The 20,076-nt window shown below is 47.3% G+C and overlaps 3 protein-coding genes across 4 annotated transcripts; 2 read left to right on the top strand and 1 right to left on the bottom strand.

Moving 5' to 3' along the window:
• On the top strand, positions 2,914-9,031 carry LOC8069268. 2 transcript variants are annotated; one of them, XR_002453599.1, is made up of 6 exons: positions 3,542-5,871; positions 6,479-7,812; positions 7,933-7,989; positions 8,172-8,278; positions 8,368-8,446; positions 8,849-9,031. XR_002453599.1 is itself a non-coding variant. In XM_021461750.1 (2 exons), the coding sequence occupies exons 1-2, from the start codon at positions 3,244-3,246 to the stop codon at positions 6,578-6,580; spliced, it is 357 nt and encodes a 118-aa protein (XP_021317425.1). In that variant the 5' UTR covers positions 2,914-3,243; the 3' UTR covers positions 6,581-7,042. The 2 variants fall into 2 exon arrangements, 1 of the variants encoding a protein (XP_021317425.1); XM_021461750.1 differs by lacking the exons at positions 3,542-5,871; positions 7,933-7,989; positions 8,172-8,278; positions 8,368-8,446; positions 8,849-9,031 and adding an exon at positions 2,914-3,498 and having other exon boundaries at positions 6,479-7,042.
• Positions 13,658-15,418, bottom strand: LOC8083072 (zinc finger CCCH domain-containing protein 18). The gene has a single exon (XM_021461379.1). The coding sequence runs from the start codon at positions 15,416-15,418 to the stop codon at positions 13,658-13,660; it is 1,761 nt and encodes a 586-aa protein (XP_021317054.1).
• On the top strand, positions 15,457-18,133 carry LOC8083071 (glutamate-rich WD repeat-containing protein 1). Its single transcript, XM_021461378.1, has 9 exons — positions 15,457-15,555; positions 15,943-16,011; positions 16,083-16,110; positions 16,292-16,395; positions 16,480-16,619; positions 16,709-16,781; positions 17,230-17,342; positions 17,451-17,568; positions 17,723-18,133. Exons 1-9 carry the CDS (start codon positions 15,457-15,459, stop codon positions 17,876-17,878), a joined length of 900 nt encoding a protein of 299 aa, XP_021317053.1. The 3' UTR covers positions 17,879-18,133.

Below are 20,076 nucleotides of genomic sequence, written 5' to 3'. Positions count from 1 at the left end.
ACTTAACAGAGGATGACATCTAGGTTCCAGTTTTTTTAAAAAGAGTGCATCACAGGTCTAAACTAGACACGTTTGTTGATGTGGCGATCCAAGTTTGTTGATATGGCAGTCCAAGTTGGCACCATCAATGCTAAACTAGCCTCTAAACTTTCACACATCCACATACATAGTTTAAAATATATGGAGGACCTTGCCGTTCCCTTGATGGCACTATACGGGCCAGTATGGAGGCCCAGGCACGGATAGGTGGCAGGCCGGTCTAGGTATAGGCATAGGCACGAGAAGGCTGTGCCACACCGGGCTTGGGCTGTGTTTTTGGGTCTGGACCCATGGTGCAGTGAGCCTAGCTCGTTTGGCCAAGTATATGTGCCACCACTAGATCCCCACCCATGTTGCCGCCACCGTCGAATCCCCGCACGCATCATCAGCGTTGCTTTAATTTCTACAGTAGGCTAGGCATATTTACATAAAAAACGAACTAAATCGAATCGAAATGTCAGTTTTTTTGTTTTAGCTTTGTTTGAAATCCTAGAAGTTCAGTGTTTGGTGTCGCCTTTGGTTTTGACATGAAACTGAACTGTAGAGCCCAACAATCGAGCAATCACCGAATACATTGGCTCCCAGCGTCCCAGCCTCCATGACCCCACTCTGTGCGATGAGTCCAACAAGCCAGTAAGCAACCCACCACACCACGGTTGGCTCATAACATCGTGCCCTCCTTGTCCCCACTCCCACTCAAGTCAAAACCTAATCCATGGAGCTGCAAGTAGTGGCTCAGACTCCAAAGTGTAGCGGCGCCGTGACGCATCTGATGAGGGGGGCAGGCTTCGCGCACGTTAGGGCGGCGTAGCTCGTGAGCCCTCGACAATGAGGTCACGCCTGTGCAGGCGTAGCGGTGGCCAGCAGGGGTACGCCCGCGCAGGCGTAGGGGTAGTGTGGTTGCTCGGCGGGCGGTGGCGAAGCTAGAGAAAAATTAAGAGGGGTGTATTTGGCTTATGGATGCATAAACTTGTGTTATTTGGGGTGCATATATAGTGAAAATCTAGAAAAAACCACTGTTTTCTCAAAATTTGGGGGGCGGGGTGCATTTGCACCCCCTAATTATTACCTACCTTCGCCCCTGGTGGCGGCTACTCAACGGTAGAGCACTCGCGGGTTAACGTGGGGTGATGGCCGCTGGGGCTCCTTTGTCGCGACACCACAACGGGCTGGCGAAGCGACTCCTCTCTTCCCTTTTTATGTCTGTTGTTATGTTCGGTTCCAACCGAAAGCCAAACTAAACAACCCGAAGCCGATATTGTCTGATTTTATGTATTATGACAAACCAACCGATTGTTTGATGCTAGAAATTGAAGTTTTTGAAAACAGAAGAAACCAAACCGACTTTTGGTTAAAACTAAATGCCAGTCCTAACCCTTACCCACTGGTGTTTCCTCTTCTCTTCTCCTTCGCCACTTATACTCTCTCCTCTTCTCTTCCGACAGGCACATGCTTGTCATTTCCCCATGGCGGCGCCAAGGTGAGCTCGAGCTTCCTAGTGTGCATGGCGGCACACAGGCATGGTGGAGTTAGCTGGTGAGATCAAGGCGTGAGCTATGATGTTGGCAACAAACTCGGACTGGATTTGGTCCATGTCACGGGGACTGGGTCGGCGGTGACTACCACGATGACCGGCGATTGGCTTCCTCACAAATGAGGAATCAAATCAGCATCGTTTCCACGCCTTAGCAGCCAAGTTCCCGGAACATAGGGTACGTGGTACGGGAACGTGGTACGCGGTACGACATTCTCATAAACTATGGAACGTAGGGGGTATATAGCTTCGTCTCGTTCCTTTAAGTTGCGGAACACGTTCCACTTTCTAAAGGAACGTGTTTGGGACGTAGTGGTTGGCTCAGGTAGTTTTACGTGTTGTTTTGAATCAAATGAGTTCGATTCCTAGCGTGATATAATTTACTATTGTATTTTTGTTTCATTTAGGGCTGTCCAACTCCAACCTCAAGGCTCATTGCAGGTCTAGGCCAATGAGTCAATCACCATCTAGATTTTTCGCCGACCGCTCACGGACGGGCACGGCGCAGTATGCACACACACCACGAAGTTCCATAGTCGCTTGGGACTGACGTTCCTATGATTGCTCCTATATATGATTCGTGTTCCACCGCATTTAGGAACAATGTTCCATGATGTTCCCGTTCCACGTTTCGGGACGAAGTTCTCGGAACAGAGAACGTGCCCATGTTCCGGTACCCCGGCTGCTAAGTTCCACGCTCTAACGTTCACACAGCAGGGCTCACACACACACACCATGAAAGTTCAAAAGGTGATATCTTAGTGAACTAATTCAAAGTAAATGTAATTTGGCTACTGTTGAATCATATTTATTTATTGAGTGTGCTATGAGTAACTCGATCTTACAATTTGAAAGGAAGTAGTATATCTGTCAAAACAAATAACATTTCTCCTTACATCGTTGTGTTTGTTTGGGCTTCACTGAGAAGCAGTAGAAACAATCTGACAAAAGATATAAATATAAGTTTATTTTTATGAAACCATTTTTTTTTAAAATGTTTGCTTTTAAAACAGTGACCTAACTTTTCAAACTTGCTTCCCAGAGGAAACTCTTTTTAGGCCATGTTTAGTTCACCCTAAAAACCAAAAAAAATTTAAGATTTCATGTCACATCGAATTGTGCGGCACATACATAAAGCATTAAATACAAAAAAAAAAATTTAATTGCATTGTTTACCTATAAATCGCGAGACGAATCTTTTAACTTTATTTAGTCTATAATTGAACAATATTATCACAAACAAACGAAAGTGCTACACTAGCCAAAACTTTTCGTTTCAGCAACTGAACAAGTCCTTAATTTATTTCTATTGCTTTAAACAGTACGCTCTCATGCATGTTATGTGAATGTGATGAAAAAGAAAAGAAAAAAAAGGAAATAGTAGACGACAGAGACAGAGAGCACGTGAAGGTGAAGCCTCGGTGCCCGTCGCCCCGCTCGCCCAGCGCCCACCCGCACCTGCGCCCGGCGACCAACCCGCGCATCCCCACGCCGCCGCCGCCGCCGGCGGCTCCGTGTTCCAGCTCTACGCTCACACACTCACATTCTCCCACGCGCAGCACTCGCGGCTCTCCGCCCACCTCTCGTAAGCTGCTCTGCCTCACCGATAGAGGCGGATGCAGCGCCGCCCGTGCCTCTCCGCGCCGGGCCAGTAGCCGCCCCCTGTCGGCATGTCGCGCCGCGCGAGCGCCGCCCGTGACCGGTGCCTGGAGCTGGAGCGCGTCATCGCGGACCGTGCCAGGTCGGGGAGCCTTGGCATCGACGACGCGCTCAAGCTGTTCGATGAATTGCTGCCCCACGCGAGGCCTGCCTCGGTTCGTGCTTTCAACCACCTGCTTAACGTTGTCGCTCGCGCCCGATGCTCTTCAACCTCCGAGCTCGCCGTCTCCCTCTTCAACAGGATGGCCCGTGCCTGCTCCAACAAGGTGCGTCCAGACCTGTGCACATACAGCATCCTCACTGGTTGTTTCTGTCGCTTGGGTCGCATAGAGCATGGCTTTGCCGCCTTCGGCCTCATCCTTAAGACGGGCTGGAGGGTGAATGAGGTAGTCATCAATCAACTGCTCAATGGCCTTTGTGATGCCAAGAGGGTGGATGAGGCCATGGACATATTGCTCCGAAGAATGCCTGAGTTTGGCTGCATGCCGAATGTAGTTTCCTGCAACACACTTCTCAAGGGTTTATGCAATGAAAAGAGAGTTGAGGAGGCACTTGAGCTTCTGCACACGATGGCTGAGGATGGAGGTGGAAACTGCACACCAAATGTTGTGACATACAACACGATCATCGATGGCTTGTGCAAAGCTCAGGCAGTTGACAGGGCCGAGGGTGTCCTTCAGCACATGATTGATAAAGGTGTTAAGCTGGATGTTGTGACATACAGCACGATCATCGATGGCTTGTGCAAAGCTCAGGCAGTTGACAGGGCCGAGGGTGTCCTTCAGCACATGATTGATAAAGGTGTTAAACCGGATGTTGTGACATACAACACGATCATCGATGGCTTGTGCAAAGCTCAGGCAGTTGACAGGGCCGAGGGTGTCCTTCAGCACATGATTGATAAAGGTGTTAAGCCGGATGTTGTGACATACAACACGATCATCGATGGCTTGTGCAAAGCTCAGGCAGTTGACAGGGCCGACGGTGTCCTTCAGCACATGATTGATAAAGATGTTAAGCCGGACATCCAGACATACAACTGTCTAATCCATGGATACCTCTCTACAGGAGAGTGGAAAGAGGTCGTTCGAAGGCTTGAAGAAATGTACGCACGTGGTCTTGACCCAGATGTTGTTACTTATAGTTTGCTACTGGACTATCTCTGCAAGAATGGAAAATGCACAGAAGCCAGAAAGATTTTTTATTGCATGATTAGGAAGGGCATAAAACCTAATGTAACTATCTACGGCATTCTTCTTCACGGGTATGCTGCTAGAGGAGCCATTGCTGATTTGACTGATCTCCTAGATTTGATGGTGGCAAATGGTATTTCACCTAATAATTACATCTTCAACATAGTGTTGTGTGCATACGCTAAAAAGGCAATGATAGATGAGGCAATGCATATATTTAGCCGAATGAGTCAGCATGGATTGAGTCCTGATGTAGTCACTTATGGAATATTAATAGATGCACTTTGCAAGTTGGGAAGAGTGGATGATGCTGTGCTTAAATTCAATCAGATGATCAACGATGGGGTGACTCCTAACAGTGTTGTTTTTAACTCCCTGGTTTATGGACTTTGTACTGTTGACAGATGGGAGAAGGCAGAGGAATTATTTTTTGAAATGTGGGATCAAGGAGTCCGTCCTAACGTCGTGTTCTTCAACACCATCATGTGTAACTTATGCAATGAAGGACAGGTTATGGTAGCCCAGAGGCTCATTGACTCAATGGAACGTGTAGGTGTGAGGCCTAATGTTATCTCATATAATACATTAATAGGTGGCCACTGCTTAGCTGGTAGAACTGATGAAGCGGCACAGTTACTTGATGTTATGGTCTCAGTTGGCTTGAAACCTGACTTAATCTCTTATGATACATTACTTCGTGGCTACTGTAAAACTGGAAGGATAGACAATGCATATTGTCTTTTCCGAGAAATGTTGAGGAAGGGAGTTACTCCTGGTGCTGTGACTTACAGTACTATACTGCAAGGTTTATTTCACACAAGGAGATTTTCTGAAGCAAAGGAACTCTACCTCAATATGATTAAAAGTGGACAACAGTGGGACATTTACACATATAACATAATTCTAAATGGGCTTTGCAAAACCAACTGTGTTGATGAAGCGTTCAAAATTTTCCAGAGTCTGTGTTCTAAGGATCTTCGACCTAACATCATTACTTTCACCATTATGATTGATGTTTTGTTCAAAGGCGGCAGAAAGAAAGATGCCATGGATTTGTTTGCTTCTATCCCTTCCCATGGTTTAGTTCCGAATGTGGTAACCTATTGCATAATGATGAAAAATATCATACAAGAAGGTCTGCTAGATGAGTTTGACAATCTATTTTTAGCAATGGAGAAGAGTGGATGCACTCCAGATTCAGTCATGCTAAATGCTATAATTAGGAGCCTATTGGGTAGAGGTGAGATAATGAGGGCTGGGGCTTACCTCTCCAAGATTGATGAGATGAACTTCTCACTTGAGGCTTCCACTACTTCCTTGCTAATATCACTTTTCTCGAGGGAGGAATATAAGAACCATGCAAAGTCCCTACCTGAAAAGTACCTTTTTCTTGAGGAGGTCAACTAATGAGGATTATGTCAAACAAAATAAATCATCAGCTGAGTGGTAGTGTCTACCTCATTCTCTAATTTGCTGGATTTGTTTGATAAATTCTCTGGGGAAGTATTGTGCTGTTAGTGCATGTCATCATCATGTTATTTCCTGTAAAGTTATCTTGTCTTCAGTCCTAGTTTTCTCGCACTAATATCTACTGTTAACAGTGCGTGCTGTTCCTGTTTGTAGTTCCATGGATCAGCTAGATCTAATACTCCCTCTATTTCAAATTGTAACTCGTTTTGGCTTTTCCAGATTCATAAGTTTGATTATGTATCTAGACAGAAGTGTATATGTAGATGCATACCCCCCACAGGTCAAGTTTTTTATATGTAGATGCACAGCAAAAGCTATGCACCTAGAAAAGCCAAAACGACTTACAATTTGGAACAGAGGGGGTATATACTAGTGTTTTCTGATGCTTTTGTGGTCCATTTCCCATAGCTTGTTTTCTTTCTTAGCTACAATCTCCTGTTCCTATGCCTTCACTTTTTATTAGAGGAGCCCATGCTGAACTAAACTACCTCAAATTTCGCTTAACTTTTGTATTTACTTTTGTGTTAGACAATCCTCCTTTGGCTTGCAGTTTCCTGACATCCATATCATTGATTCCTTGCAGGTCTATGTCTATAAAGAGAGGTCAAGCATTGGAAGTCCCATCATGACCTTCATTTATGGTGTCAACACTTCTAACCTTCCTGGTTATCTGATTCTGATCTGAAGCAGTTTGGTTTGATGAATTGCATCTCGAGGCTGGAGCGGAGGTTCTAGCAAAGGCCTGAGTGTTTAACATTATTTTTTGTGCATGACCTTCAAACAATAGCATACAAAGCCATCTTCCAACTGTCAGATCATTGCTTAGTAGAACTCCCGGTTCACTGCATCATTTCCAACTATCACTATTCTAACACTCCTTAAAAGTTTTAAATAGAATTTTGAGGCACTTTGGGGATCCCCCCCACAGTCTTTTTCGTAAAAAAAAAAACATCAACAAGAGAATGAAATCTAGAGGCCCGGTAGTACCATTAGTAGTAATACATTACTAGTGTCACCTAAGATATGATATATTTGTAGTACTTAGTCGAAAGTACTCTGCTTTCTATAAGAAGGCTTCCTGAAACTTTAGTTGAAAGTACCCTGTATCAAGTATGAACCATGACTATTATTAGTGTCACCTAAGATATTAATTGTATTTTCATAGTATATCAGTTTGATGTCATAAATATTTGTTTCTCTCTATAATTTTGGTCAAATCCGAGATGCTTTGACTCTCCAAGATTCTAGAATGTCTTATAATTTGAAATGGAGGGAGTATTATTTTGGTCCCCTTTGCTCTCTTCTTCTTTTTTTTTTTTGAATTTTTATCCACTGTGTAGCTAGTATGTAAATTTGTTGAGTGTCTATTCAGTTCCTCGCGTGCTGTAATGTTTTGCAACCGTGCTGTATGGGATGATTTGAGTGATGAATGAAATTCTGTAGAGAAAGAGAAACGTTCTCTAGTTGGGGAATTTCGTATGTGCAACTCTTATCTTTTCCCCACTTGATTATTTTTCCCCCCTTTGATTTGATTGACTGATTTTTGATAATAAGGAAATAGATCAACCTTTTTAAACTTTATGGGCTGTCAAATGTTCCGAAAGGAAAAAAAAAATCTTCCTGGGCCGGAGTGCTTTTGAGACCAATGTCCACACCACACGGCCCACCCCACAGAAACCCTTACCTGAGGGAACAAAAGAGGCCGCCGCCCCACAGTACCCGCGCGCTCCGACGGTCGGAGTCCGGCCACCGCCCTTCCACCTCCGCGTACGACCTCCCCCTCCCCTCTCCCTCGCAGTCGCAGTCGCAAATTTGGCCGGCCGCCAGCCAGCCACCGGCCTCCACTGCGGCGCCCTGTACACCTCATTGATGGGTCGCAAAATCAAGAGGAAGGCCGGAGTCAAGAAGCAGGCCAAGGTACCGTAAACCAGACGCTATTTGTTCTTCGAGCTCTGATCGATGAGGCTCTTCGTCGTTGTGTTCAGTATGTTTTGTGCTCCAGTTCCCACCTAATTCTGTTCTGTTTCCGGGCTGAAGAGGATTGCACCTTCCTCGTCATCGTCTAACCCTGCGGTTGCCTCTGGTCCGGCTAAGGTGCGTGAGAAGAGAAATCACTGACCCTATTCTTCTTCCTTTTTTTTTTCAATTAATCCTTGACGTCACGCATCCGAACTAGAGGTGCTTTCTCATAAAGTTACGCCTAATTGAATTGCCTTTTCTGCTTGAAAAAAAAGTGTTTCCAATTTGTTAGTTACCTCTTTAGTGTTTCGTTTTAGGTCTGGCAACCGGGTGTGGATGCACTGGAAGATGGAGAGGAGCTCCACTTTGATCCTGAGGCTTACAATTATCTCTGAGGGTTCGGCATTGGCTGGTCTTGCTTGAGGTAAAATTTGTCTGCGCAATTCATTACCTCTGTATCCTAACTTCAGGCCAATACGTTGTCCATTCTCAATGAATAACTTTCTGTCGCAGTTTTGATGTTGTGCACGATCAACTTGGACTTGTCCGATCAGAGTTCCCCCACACATTGTATGGTGTTGCAGGAACGCAGGTTGCAATACTTGTCACACCTTCAAAAACAGGAGTATTAATTAATATTAGTTTCTGAATTGCAGGAAGATTGAGTTTGTACTGTTATTCCTGTTAAGTTCCTGTTGCTAATTCTATTCTCAGAAAAACCATGCCAGAAACTTATTGTGATTGATTGCTTGCACTTATATCTTGATTGTTGCTAGAAGTTGTGATGGGATTGTTATGATAGTAAGATAAGATAATCATAAATTCAACAACTTTCTTGATTGGTTTCAGCTTAAATAATGGCATAAGACTGGTGGACTTATAAATAATCATTTCATGATAATATACTTTAGTTTATCTCTAAGAGTTAAGAGCTAAACTCGTATTCCATGATTGAGGTAAAATCTTACTTAATGACGGAGCTTACGCTGGACAGGCTGATAAGGCTTCAAGGAATTATATTGGCATTTTTAAGCTTTCTAACATAAGCGGGAAGAAACGGGAACCTATACCATCTTCAGCCATTGATGGTGACAGTGACACTGATGTGGATAGTGAGAGCAGCAGCGATGGAGAAGATGAAGAAACTAATGAGGATACAAAGCCCATCCTACATGTATGTTCTTTTTAAATCAACATAGTAACTCTAGGCTTTGCCACACACACACACACAAAAAAAAAAAGGTATCCAGCATGCTACACTTATATGTAGCTCACTAGCTTGTGGTTTGTTCTGTTGCTATATTTGAATGTACCAGCTAAAAAAGGTGGCTCATGCGGGGTGTGTAAATCGGATACGCTCGATGACTCAAAAACCACATATATGTGCTACGTGGGGAGCTACTGGTCATGTTCAGGTAATTCAGTTCATACCTCGCATCACTTTTCATCTGCTGTGATCGTTGCCTTCATAAACCTGTGCAACAATTTTCTTTTATATTTTTTTGAAAAGAACTGGCAGGAGCTCTGCCTTTCAATTAAGATAGGAAAAGGAGTTTATGTACAGCAGTTCCCCCTCCTCCCAAAGAAACTGGGGGAAAGAAAAGCAAAATACAAGACCACTAAAAACGATTATACGCTCAAAATTTGGGCCATCCTCCACTGTAGGATATCTTCTTCTGTTCTCGCAACCACCTGCAGCGCCGTCTCAGGCGAGTTGGAGAAAATTCTCCTGTTCCTTTCTTTCCAGATGTTCCAGATGGTGTAGATGACTAGTCCATTGAAGCGCCTCCTGTCATTCTTGGCAATTCTAGATTGTGTTTCCTCCCACCATGTGAGGAGACGGGTTGGTTCAGTTGCCGGAAGTACTTGGGCGGCATCAAAGTTCTCCCACCGAAGGATCTGCTCCCATACTGATCTGGAGAATGGGCACAACAGGGCGAGGTGGAGGCATGTTTCTAGGGGTCCATTGCACAAGCTGCAATGCTCTTGGTGTGGCCAACCCTTCTTCTGTAGGTTATCTGCCGTGAGAGCCTTTTCCCGTGCCATGATCCATGCAAAAACCTTGCATTTGTTCTCTGTGTGCGCTTTCCATATGAGGTCTCCTCTGAAAGCTCTATAGGACCCAGAAAATTGGATCCTATATGCTGATCTGGTGGAATAAGCACCACTAGCTGTCCATCTCCAGATGATGGTGTCAGGAGTGCCCGACATTAGGTGAACCTGTTGTATCCTGATCCATAGCGAGATGAATTCTTCTACCTGCTGGTAGGTGGAGATTCGCCCCCTCAGTGCAGCTATCCAGGCATTGTTTCGGAGCTCAGATTGCACGTTCCTGTTTTTGAACCTGATGACCTCGAAAAGGCTGGGAGCTAGGAATTTTGGTGCCTCGCCATCAAGCCAGCTGTCGTGCCAGAATCGTGCCTTTCGACCATCCCCAATGGTAACTCTAGTAGATGCCATGAACAGGGCCCGATCAAGATCGTTGCAGGGGACCGGCATTCCCACCCACGGCTTGGAGGTGTCCACCCATTCTTGCCAAAGCCATCTCAGCCGCAGTGCCCTGCTGAATTTCTCGAGGTCCGGTACCCCGAGCCCCCCGAGGTCCTTTGGTCTAGTTACTGTTGGCCAGTTGACGAGACAGTGTCCCCCGTTGGCGTTCTCCTCTCCTTTCCAAAAGAAAGATCTTCTGATCTTGTCTATGCTTTTGCGGGCCCAAACAGGTAACGGAAATACCGTTAGGTGATATGTAGGCATAGCGGAAAGGACGGACTGGACTAAGGTAAGTCGTCCAGCTCTGTTGAGCCACTTCCCTTTCCATCCGGGAAGTCTCTGTCCAATTCGTTCGATGAGTGGCTGTATATGAACCTTCCGTAGCGCACGCGTGTGTAGTTGAAGTCCGAGGTAGCGACAAGGGAAGGTGCCTCTGATTCCGGTGAAAGACCCAAGGACATGATCAAGGTCTATGTCTTCACATCTGATCGGGTGGACGGAGGTCTTATCCATATTAATGTGGAGTCCGGAGATATTGCCAAAAGCTTGGAGAACCACTTGGGTTGCAGCAATGTCATCCTTTGTAGGGTTTAAGAAGATGGCCGCGTCGTCCGCATACAAGGATACTCTCCATCCAGCAATGGTCGAGGGTAGCGGGGATATAGCGCCACTTTGGGTTGCTAGCTCAAGCATACGCTGCAAGGGGTCCATGGCGAGGATAAAGAGCATTGGCGATAGAGGATCTCCTTGGCGAACTCCCCTGGCATGGTGGAAGCTCGGACCTTGCAGGCCATTGATTAGCACCCTTGAGGTGGCAGTGCGAAACAGCATGGATACCCATTCGCACCATCTTGTGCCGAAGCCAAAAGCACGCAGGACGTCAAGCAGGTAGCTCCAGTTTACTGTGTCAAAAGCCTTGTGTATGTCAAGCTTCATGAAGAGCGCCGACGTCTTTTCTCGGTGCATTTTCTGGACTGTGGCCTGAACGCATAAGAAATTGTCATGTATACTCCTTTTCTTGATGAACGCACTCTGGCAGTTTGAAACCAAGGAGTTAAGGTGGGGAGCTAATCTGTTGGCAAGGAGCTTTGCAAAAATTTTGGCGAAGCTGTGCATGAGGCTGATCGGTCTGTAGTCCGTTATTTTGAGGGCGTCTGTCTTTTTTGGAAGAAGGACAATGTCTGCGGAGTTCAGGAACTCAAGGCCTTGGGAGTTGAGGTGAAAGAGGCTATTTATAGCCTCTGATAAATCATCCTTGATTGTGTCCCAACACGCCTTAAAAAAGGCTCCCGTGAAGCCGTCTGGGCCTGGAGCTTTCTCGGAGGACATTGTGTGAATGGTGCACCGAATTTCGTCCTGGGAGAAAGGCAGCTCGAGGTGATGCAGGTCTCTTGGAGTGTAACCTAGTTCCTGCCAATTGAGGGAGAGAGTCCTCGCTGTGGCTGTGCCCAGGTGCTCACTGAAATAATCTACGGCCACCTTTTCTTTCTCTTCCTAGGAGAAGACCAAACCTCCGTCTTCCTGTAAGCAGTGAATGTAATTTTTCCTTCGTCGGGCGTTTGCTTTCATGTGGAATAATTTTGTGTTGGCATCGCCACTGCGGATGTAAGTGAGTCTAGACCTCTGTCTTATGCGCGATTTCTCAATGACTGCCAGCCCCGTGCTGCGTGCTTTTAGGCGCTTTCTGAGCTGCAACTCCGGAATGGAGAGGGGCCTTGATTCCTGCGCCATTTCCAGTTGCAGAAGGATCTCCTTGGCGATGGCTAGCTGTAGCCTTGTGTTCCCTATTTTTTCTTTTCGCCATTTCTTCAACCTCTTAGCCAGCCTTGCCATTTTGATGTGGAAACGCTTGATGGGTAGCGTGGTGTTGGCTGGTTTGCCCCATTCCGCTTGCACGACCTCCTGGAAGCCGTCCAGTTTTGTCCAAAAGTTCTCGAAGCGGAAAAAATTGTTACTGAAATGGTCAACATGAGGGATGGGAGGGAGTGCAGGAAACAAGATGGGAAGAGTAGCTCCCATTCTGGCGTGCATAGAAGCCTGTCAATCCTAGTCATGGTGGGGTTAGCCTGCTCATTGGTCCAAGTGAAGCGGCGACCATTTAAACTGATCTCTTTGAGGCCTAGCTCATCAATTGTTGCCTTGAAGGAACCCATGAGGCGGCGATTCAGATTTGTGTTATTCTTGTCTTGCGCCTGGTAGATCAGATTAAAATCCCCCAGGATTAGCCATCGCCGGTGGGGTGTGGGGGCTGTGATGGACTTGAGCTCCTGCAGAAACATGACCTTCTCATCATCATTTTGTGGCCCGTAAACGACCGTGATTTGCCATTGGGTGCTGGTGTCCCTCATGGTGATAGTTGCAGTGATGGCGTGCTGGGAGTACCGAACGTCGGAAAGGCCGAAATAGCCCTCATTGACTGCAAGCAGGATGCCCCCTCTTGTCTGGACTGCCGGGAGCGCCGCGAAAGAATTTGCAAAACACTGTCCAACAGTTTGCATAACAATGTTTGCATCTATCTGTTGCAATTTTGTCTCTTGCAGGCAGACTATGGTGGCTCCTGTGTCCCTTACCAGCTCACTGACAGCATCACGCCTTGCTGCGTCGTTTAGGCCTCTAACATTCCAGTTTAGCAATTTGCAATTTCTTTGAGCCATAAAGACTGCTTTGATGTCCCTGGGATGTGCACGTTCGCTTGCATGCTAGAACTTAGGCTTACTGGCGCCTGCATAAGGGAATTCAGGCTAAGGCAAAGTTGCTGGATAGCAGGCATCAGGCTGTTGAGCCAGCAAAACGAACACTGAAGATGAGACACAGGCAACCAGGCATTCAGCGAGCACAGCAAGCAGCAGAAAGCTGTTTCTGAAGATTTCCACTTGGGGAGGAAAAAACAAATATCCAGACTCACTAAACTGGCGGCACCGGGGGAGGAAGCACAGCGATCCTTGCCGGCATTGGAGCAAAATGTGCCAGCCCCAAGCGAAGGTGATTTGAGGCCCCTGGCTATCACCTTGCCTGGTCGGGCGATACAGACGTCACTGGGACAAACTTGTTGCAGCGAAGGAAGGCGACGACTAACAAGACGACACATGAGAACTAAACTGACGACTAACATGTTGATACATGAAGTTCCCCTTGTGGATGACAGTTCTCTAAACTTGGCCGATCTCCAGGTTCGGGGGGTCCTCCAGGCCACACAGAGATGTCAGAGCTGCAATCGCCGTGTCATCGAGGTGGCCCTGGAAGAGCTGAACGTAGCGCAGGAACTGGTCGTCGGTGAATTGGTCATCTTTCTCCTCCATGACTCCTAGGCGTTTCATGAGGATCTGTCTGGCACAGTCCACAGTGTTGCCCCTCGGCCATGCCCTTGTCGCAATGCGGGCGCTGCGACGGACTCCACGATGGGCTGGCGGTGTCTTGCGGCGACGACGCGCGTCCCCCCTGTCGGTTGGAAGACGAAGTAGGGCGGGGGACACCGGCCTTGCAATGGTGGAGAGGAAAGCCTCCGCCCGTGTGCCTCCCTTGGCCTCGTGAGGCGCGGCGGAGGCCTGTGAGGTGCCGCGACGATGTGGCCTGACGCCACCAGGCCCGCGCGGCCTGCGGGTGTAGTGGCGTCCCGGCTTGAAACGGGTAACAGCCGGAGGGGCGGTGTAGGGCGCTGTGATCGCGGCGTCTTCAGGTGGCGGGGGTGTAGCCGACGCCTTGTCGTTGCGAGGCCTGCGCGTGAAGACCCGTCCCGGCTTGAAACGGGCAAAAGATGGACGCAATGTCTCCCCCCTCTCGTCCTGATGGGGAGCCCTGCAATGCACGAGGGAGTCAGCGGGGGATGTGCCCGTGCAGCCTGAACGCGCAGCGCCTGCGGACTTGGGCTCGGGGAGCGGTCCCTGTCGTTGAAGTTGCTGCACCTTGTGTCGCGTAGCCGGGGGGAGTCAAGAGCCCTTGGTGGTGAGCCGTGGTCCTGCTGGCGCGCGACATCCCTGGGCGGCGAGCGCTGGACATGCCCGCCACGCCACGGGCTGCTGCGCTCCACGCTGCGCCCGCGCTGCGGTTCAGGTGCTGGAGCAGGAGTTTGCACCTCCCGGCACGCCTTGTTGAGGCCGGAGGGGGACCCCTGCGAGGATGCGCGTCGGCGCCCCCCCGTCGAAGAAGCAGCGTCGTGGCGGCGCCCCTGGCGAGATGCGGAGCGCTCCCGCTCCCTATCCCTGTTCGGCGCGCGGGATAGGCTGCGGAACATCCTGGAGCCCCAGCCCCTGTTCTTGTCGCTGCGGCGGCCGCGTCTGTCGTCGTCGTCGTCGCGGCGTCGGTCGCGGCTGGCGTCTGGTGGAGGGTCGCGGCGTTCCCGCGGGATGCGTTCCCCATCGACTACGCCATAGCGCCAGTCGATTGTCCGCGCGATGGAGTTACCATACTCATCCGGTGGTGGCTCGACGATGTCGAGGTGGACAAGGACCCTGAAGGTGAGTCCACACCGTCCTCTTGGTGGGGCGGCGCCCTCATGCACCACCGCAGAGCCTCCTGTAAGTGTCAGCCACGTTACCTTGGGGATGTCGGAGGGATCGTGCGTCCACGCCCAGAGATAAAGCGCACGGGTGTCGTCGCGGCGGATCGAGCGCCCCTCCATGTAGTCGATGTCGCAGGCCCTCGCAATGGTCCTCTTCGCGATGCTCTCATTCCATGCGTGGGCCGGGATTCCCTCAAGGCAGAGGCGGACGTGGTGGCGCAGCTCGATGCGGTCGCTGTAGGGGAGGATACGCCAGGGAAGGAAGCGTATGCCGATGCTGCCGACTTGAGGCCGCCTCATGTCCAAAGCGGCGTCACGGTGGTGCTGGTGCTCGAAGACGATGAGGAAGTCCTCTGGGCGGTGTCGCGTGACCTTGATGTCCCTGTCTAGGACACCCAGCTTGGTGCAGAGCATCCGCTTGACCTCCTCCGGGCTGACATCATCCCGCTCCCTGCATAAACAAGCCACCATAGCGCAGCGGGAGAGGCGCTGCAGCTCCTCCTCCATGGCGGTGTTCGTGGCCGCCGTTGCCGCGGTCTCCATCGGGCGAAGCTGAGGAGCTCCCGGCAGCGCCATTGCCGGTGAAGGGAGCTCTGGGAAGTGGGAACGCAGCGATGTCCTCGGGGTGGGGAGGTTGCTTGGGCGCGGCTTGGAGTCGTGGCTGCTTGGACGGAGGCTTGCAGTCCCTGGCTTTATGGCCGATGCGCCCGCAGGTGAGGCATCGGACTGGGTCCCTGCAAGCAGCAGCTGTGTGTCCTCTGGAGAGGCAGCGGAAGCACTTGCCTTTGACGATTTGATGAATGGCCGAGCGGGGAGCTGTGTTGCCGGTGGGTGAGCGCCTTGAATGTGCTTGGTTGCCGCGTCTCCTGTTGTGCCTGTAGCGCACCTCTGTCCAACCTTCAGCATCCGGCTCAGATCTCTGCCGGTTCGTCCTGTCTTCACCTTGGGAAGCAGCAGACGGCTCCGCTGCGCCAAATCGTAACAGAATGGATACATATGTGTTACATTTCTTTTTGAAAACATATGTCCAGAAACAGAGCGCACCATGCTGACTAGTTCTTTGTGAATTGCTAAACTGTTCCTGGTTGATAAATTTGCAGGTGTGGGACTTGAGCTCCATCCTTAATTCTTTAGCAGAGTCAGCGACACCTGCACCCAAAGAAGATGACGTAATCCACAGACAGACACCTGTGAAAGTATTTAGTGGCCATAAAGCTGAGGGATATGCAGTTGATTGGAGTCCACTTGTTACTGGAAGCTTGTTTCTGGTGTGTATATGATCTTGCACATTTCACAATATTTGTCATCTGCTGTGATGTTTAAAATGTTTCCATAGTTGAGAACTTAACACGTCATGTCTTCCTATATTCCGTGCTCATAAATCATTGGTACCATTTAGTTTGGCATGTACACATTTTCATGGATTAAATTAATTCATTTTCTATGCAGGTGACTGCAATAAGAGCATTCACCTGTGGGAGCCGACTCCATCTAACTGGAACGTAGATGTGAATCTATTTGTTGGACACTCAGCCAGTGTTGAAGATTTACAGGCATGTCTGAATGCTGTATCATATATCTATTCACATGTTTCTTTGAATGTGATTGTCTGAACTATTACATTTATGTCTTTGCAGTGGAGTCCCACAGAAGCCGACGTATTTGCCTCTTGTTCCGCCGATGGAACAATATCAATATGGGATATACGTACAGGGAAGGAACCTTGTATATCTATCAAGGCTCATAAAGCTGATGTGAATGTTATCTCATGGAATAGGTATATCAAGTCGAAAAATCTATTGATTTCGTGAGTACTATAACTTACTGGCGCATAATGTTTTACTCGCATTTTGACTCGCAAGTCAGGCTTGCTAGCCGCATGATAGCCTCAGGGTGTGATGATGGCAGTTTCTCAGTTCGTGATCTTAGATTTATTCAGGTATTTTTCTTCTTGATAAGCCACAACCTTTTGTGCTTGTGAATCTCAGATGTAACCAACTCAATGTTATTTTCTTTTTGTTTCTATTTTGTTTTAAGTTGGGCTTCTGTTTGCCTCTGTGTAATATGCGGTAACAAAATTACACACGACTTGGTGTTCTGAAGATATTAGAAAGTTTTCAAAAGTGACTCATGTATAAAGAAAAATTGATGAGCTATGCTTTTGCCGCGAGTTTTTCTTTAAGTTAGGTATCCTACACTAAATATGTTCTATTACTGCTAGTATGTGTATGTCACAGTGTGCAAATTGGTGCAGCTGACTAACTACCATGGTTATACCATATTGCCCAATTTATCTTCTGCTGATAGTAATTTTGGTTTCGTACCTTTTCAAGTATTGCTTAATAGTTGTCAATCTTTTTCTCCTGTCCCCTGTATCGTACTGATAGGAGGACTCGTTGGTTGCGCATTTTGAGTACCACAAGAAAGCAATTACATCAATCGAGTGGAGTCCACATGAAGCTTCATCATTAGCTGTAACTTCTGAAGATCATCAACTAACGTAACTTTCCATCCTTTTCCTTGTCATTCATGTTTTAGATGCACTAGATTACTTGATTATTTTTGCCTGGTATTTGCTGACACATCTCCTGAATTGTTTGGGTTTTAGAATTTGGGACCTTTCATTGGAAAGAGATGCAGAAGAGGAGGCTGAGTTCAGAGCAAAGATGAAAGAGCAGGCAAATGCACCAGAAGATTTGCCCCCACAACTTCTATTCGTTCATCAGGTAGTACAATTAAATTATCCTCATTTTATTATGATGGCATTGGACGCTACTTGCTTTTGGCTCCCATCTTTTGTGGGCATATGATTTGTCTTATTCTTTTTTTTAATGGTTACATGAGAGAAGGCGAACTTATGACATCTGTTTGTATGAGCAGGGCCAGAGAGATTTGAAAGAACTGCACTGGCATCCACAGATACCCTCGATGATCATATCAACGGCAATTGATGGCTTCAATGTCTTGATGCCTAGCAGCATTGATACAACCATTCCTAGCAGTACTGATACAACCGTGGCATCTTCTGAGCCATAGGTGCTTTTGGTAGCATTTTTTTTTTGACTGTCAGTAGCAATTTTCAACTTACAAGTCCTGTCATCTAGGTTTACACTTGCAGTCGTGTGTATATTGCATCCCAGTTTAGCTTGAGTGCAATGTTACGTGTTCGGGCATGATGAGAAATTTGATTGTCAGAGATTCTATGCTATATACATAGATGATAAGATATAGAGTAAAATTAAGGTGTATGGATGCCTGGTGAATCACTTCAAAAGTTTATGGACCTAGAAATGCACTTTGAGAGTTGATGGACCTAGGTGACACATCTGCAAAAGTTAATGGACCTAGAAATGCACTTTGATAGTTGATGGACCTAGGTGACACCCCTGCAAAAGTTAATGGACCTAGAAATATAGGTAGGGAACTTCCCTGCCGTTTGCGTCAAAAAAAAGAAATGCACTTTGAGAGTTTTTTTTTTGTTGTTGTTGAAAAAATGCACTTTGAGAGTTGATGGACCTAGGTGACACCCTGCAAAATTTAATGGACCTTTGGTGCATTTTACTCTATAGATGTAATAGTCACATGCTTTTGATAGTATCTTGGATGGCAGCCCTCTCTGTCGAATGCCGTTTGTTTCTTCCCCTGATAATTCAGTTGGATGTTGGTCCAGCATAAAGCACCTGACACTGTGGTGTTGCTTCAAGCTAGCAGCAGCTTTAGGTGGTGAAAGGACCAATTTGATTGGTTGTCATGCTACGTGGTTAGATTTGGTTGATGCTATTCGGTAGCAATCAATAGGCATAGACGGGAAGGACGACGACAGCCTGGTCGGCGGTCTGATGCTGGCTTTGTTTGTTTTGGAAAATTTGGCAGCCGTCCATTTGTAAATGCTGCTGAGTATGTGCTCACTTTGTACATAGATAGAAAATTAAATATATCAGGTAGGCACATATTCTTTCTATTAAATAATGCATATATACATAGCATAAGAGAGATTGAAAACAGGCGAAAGAATAGATTGGTCTGCGGTTGGAAAAATAAAAACGTGCTCGAAAAGAAAGGTTGGGACTTGAGAACATTTGTTATCTTGTGAGATTTTGCATAAAGTAGCGCGTGCCTGTGACGAGCAGTAAAACAAGCAGCCAACCGTTTTGCAAATAAGCTTTGCATTCATGTATTTGCAAAAAAGTCTTAAAAACACTTATCCAACGGTTTGGCATTTAGACTTTGCAATTTTGTTAACTTGGCAAAAAGAGAGGAAGGATTGGCATATATGCCAAACCTGTTCACACTTGGCATTGGGAAATTGGCGCGAAGTGGTTAATGCCAAACCATTGGAGATTGCCTCTTTTCACCTTTGCCATATTTTTTTGAGACTTGGCAAACTCCCTCATTTGCCAAACCAATTATGCAAAACGGTTGGGGATGCTTTACTTGGTCAGTTTGCATAAAGAAGCATTGATAAGCTATACAGTTTTCTATACTTCCAAATTAATGGCAAACAAAAAAGAATTTTTTTTCTATGCCAAGAAAGGAATACATAATGTCTTTGGCAAAAATAAATAAATAAAATAAAATAAAAAACGGTTATGTTTTTGCGTGCGGGAGAATGCTTATGTTTTTTTAAAAAATACTTATCTTTTCATATAATTTTGGGATGTGACTTTAACCACTACGAGCAACTCCAACCATTATGCAAATGGACTTGGCATTTACCAAAATGCATAAAACTCCAAAAAAACCCCTCCAATCGTTATGCATTTGGACTTTGCATTTTACATAGCTATGCATTTAGAGGGGAAAACTTGGCATATATGCCAAAGGAGTCCGGCTATGCAAATAGAGATCACGGGATTCTCGGTTCCACCTCGCGGGCCTTTTTCTTCCCTTCGCGCGGTTTCCCTTCGCGCCGCCACCACTTCGCGCGATAGGAGAAGCATCGCGCGTCCTCCTTCGCCAGCTTCGCAGCGCGCGTTTGGACGAAGCAGCGCACAATAGGACGACACAACGCGTCCTCATCAACGCCGGCCAGGTACGCGATGGCGGCGACCTGCCTTGACGACGAACTGATGGCGGCGACCGGAAACTGATGGGGAACAGGACCTGATGGAGATCGGTACTGGAGCCAAGGGGCGAACCTGTACGACGACGAACTGATGGCCAACAGACAACGAACTGGTACGGTGAACGGGAACTAACGGAACGGGAGATCGTTATTGCGAACGGGAACGACG

This window comes from Sorghum bicolor, chromosome 5 (genome assembly GCF_000003195.3).
Source record: "Sorghum bicolor cultivar BTx623 chromosome 5, Sorghum_bicolor_NCBIv3, whole genome shotgun sequence".
NCBI classification, from domain to species: Eukaryota; Viridiplantae; Streptophyta; class Magnoliopsida; order Poales; family Poaceae; genus Sorghum; species Sorghum bicolor.
The sequence above is the reverse complement of the archived record's forward strand: the minus strand, read 5'-3'. Positions and strand labels throughout refer to the sequence as shown.

Coding starts and splice junctions, on each gene's coding strand:
- LOC8069268 (XM_021461750.1), top strand. CDS start 3,244: ATGTCGCGCCGCGCGAGCGCCGCCCGTGACCGGTGCCTGGAGCTGGAG. Junction 3,499..6,478: donor CCCGTGCCTGCTCCAACAAG/GTGCGTCCAGAC, acceptor GATTCCTTGCAG/GTCTATGTCTATAAAGAGAG.
- LOC8083072 (XM_021461379.1), bottom strand. CDS start 15,418: ATGGCGCTGCCGGGAGCTCCTCAGCTTCGCCCGATGGAGACCGCGGCA.
- LOC8083071 (XM_021461378.1), top strand. CDS start 15,457: ATGTCCTCGGGGTGGGGAGGTTGCTTGGGCGCGGCTTGGAGTCGTGGC. Junction 15,556..15,942: donor TATGGCCGATGCGCCCGCAG/GTGAGGCATCGG, acceptor ATAAATTTGCAG/GTGTGGGACTTGAGCTCCAT. Junction 16,012..16,082: donor CTGCACCCAAAGAAGATGAC/GTAATCCACAGA, acceptor AGTTGATTGGAG/TCCACTTGTTACTGGAAGCT.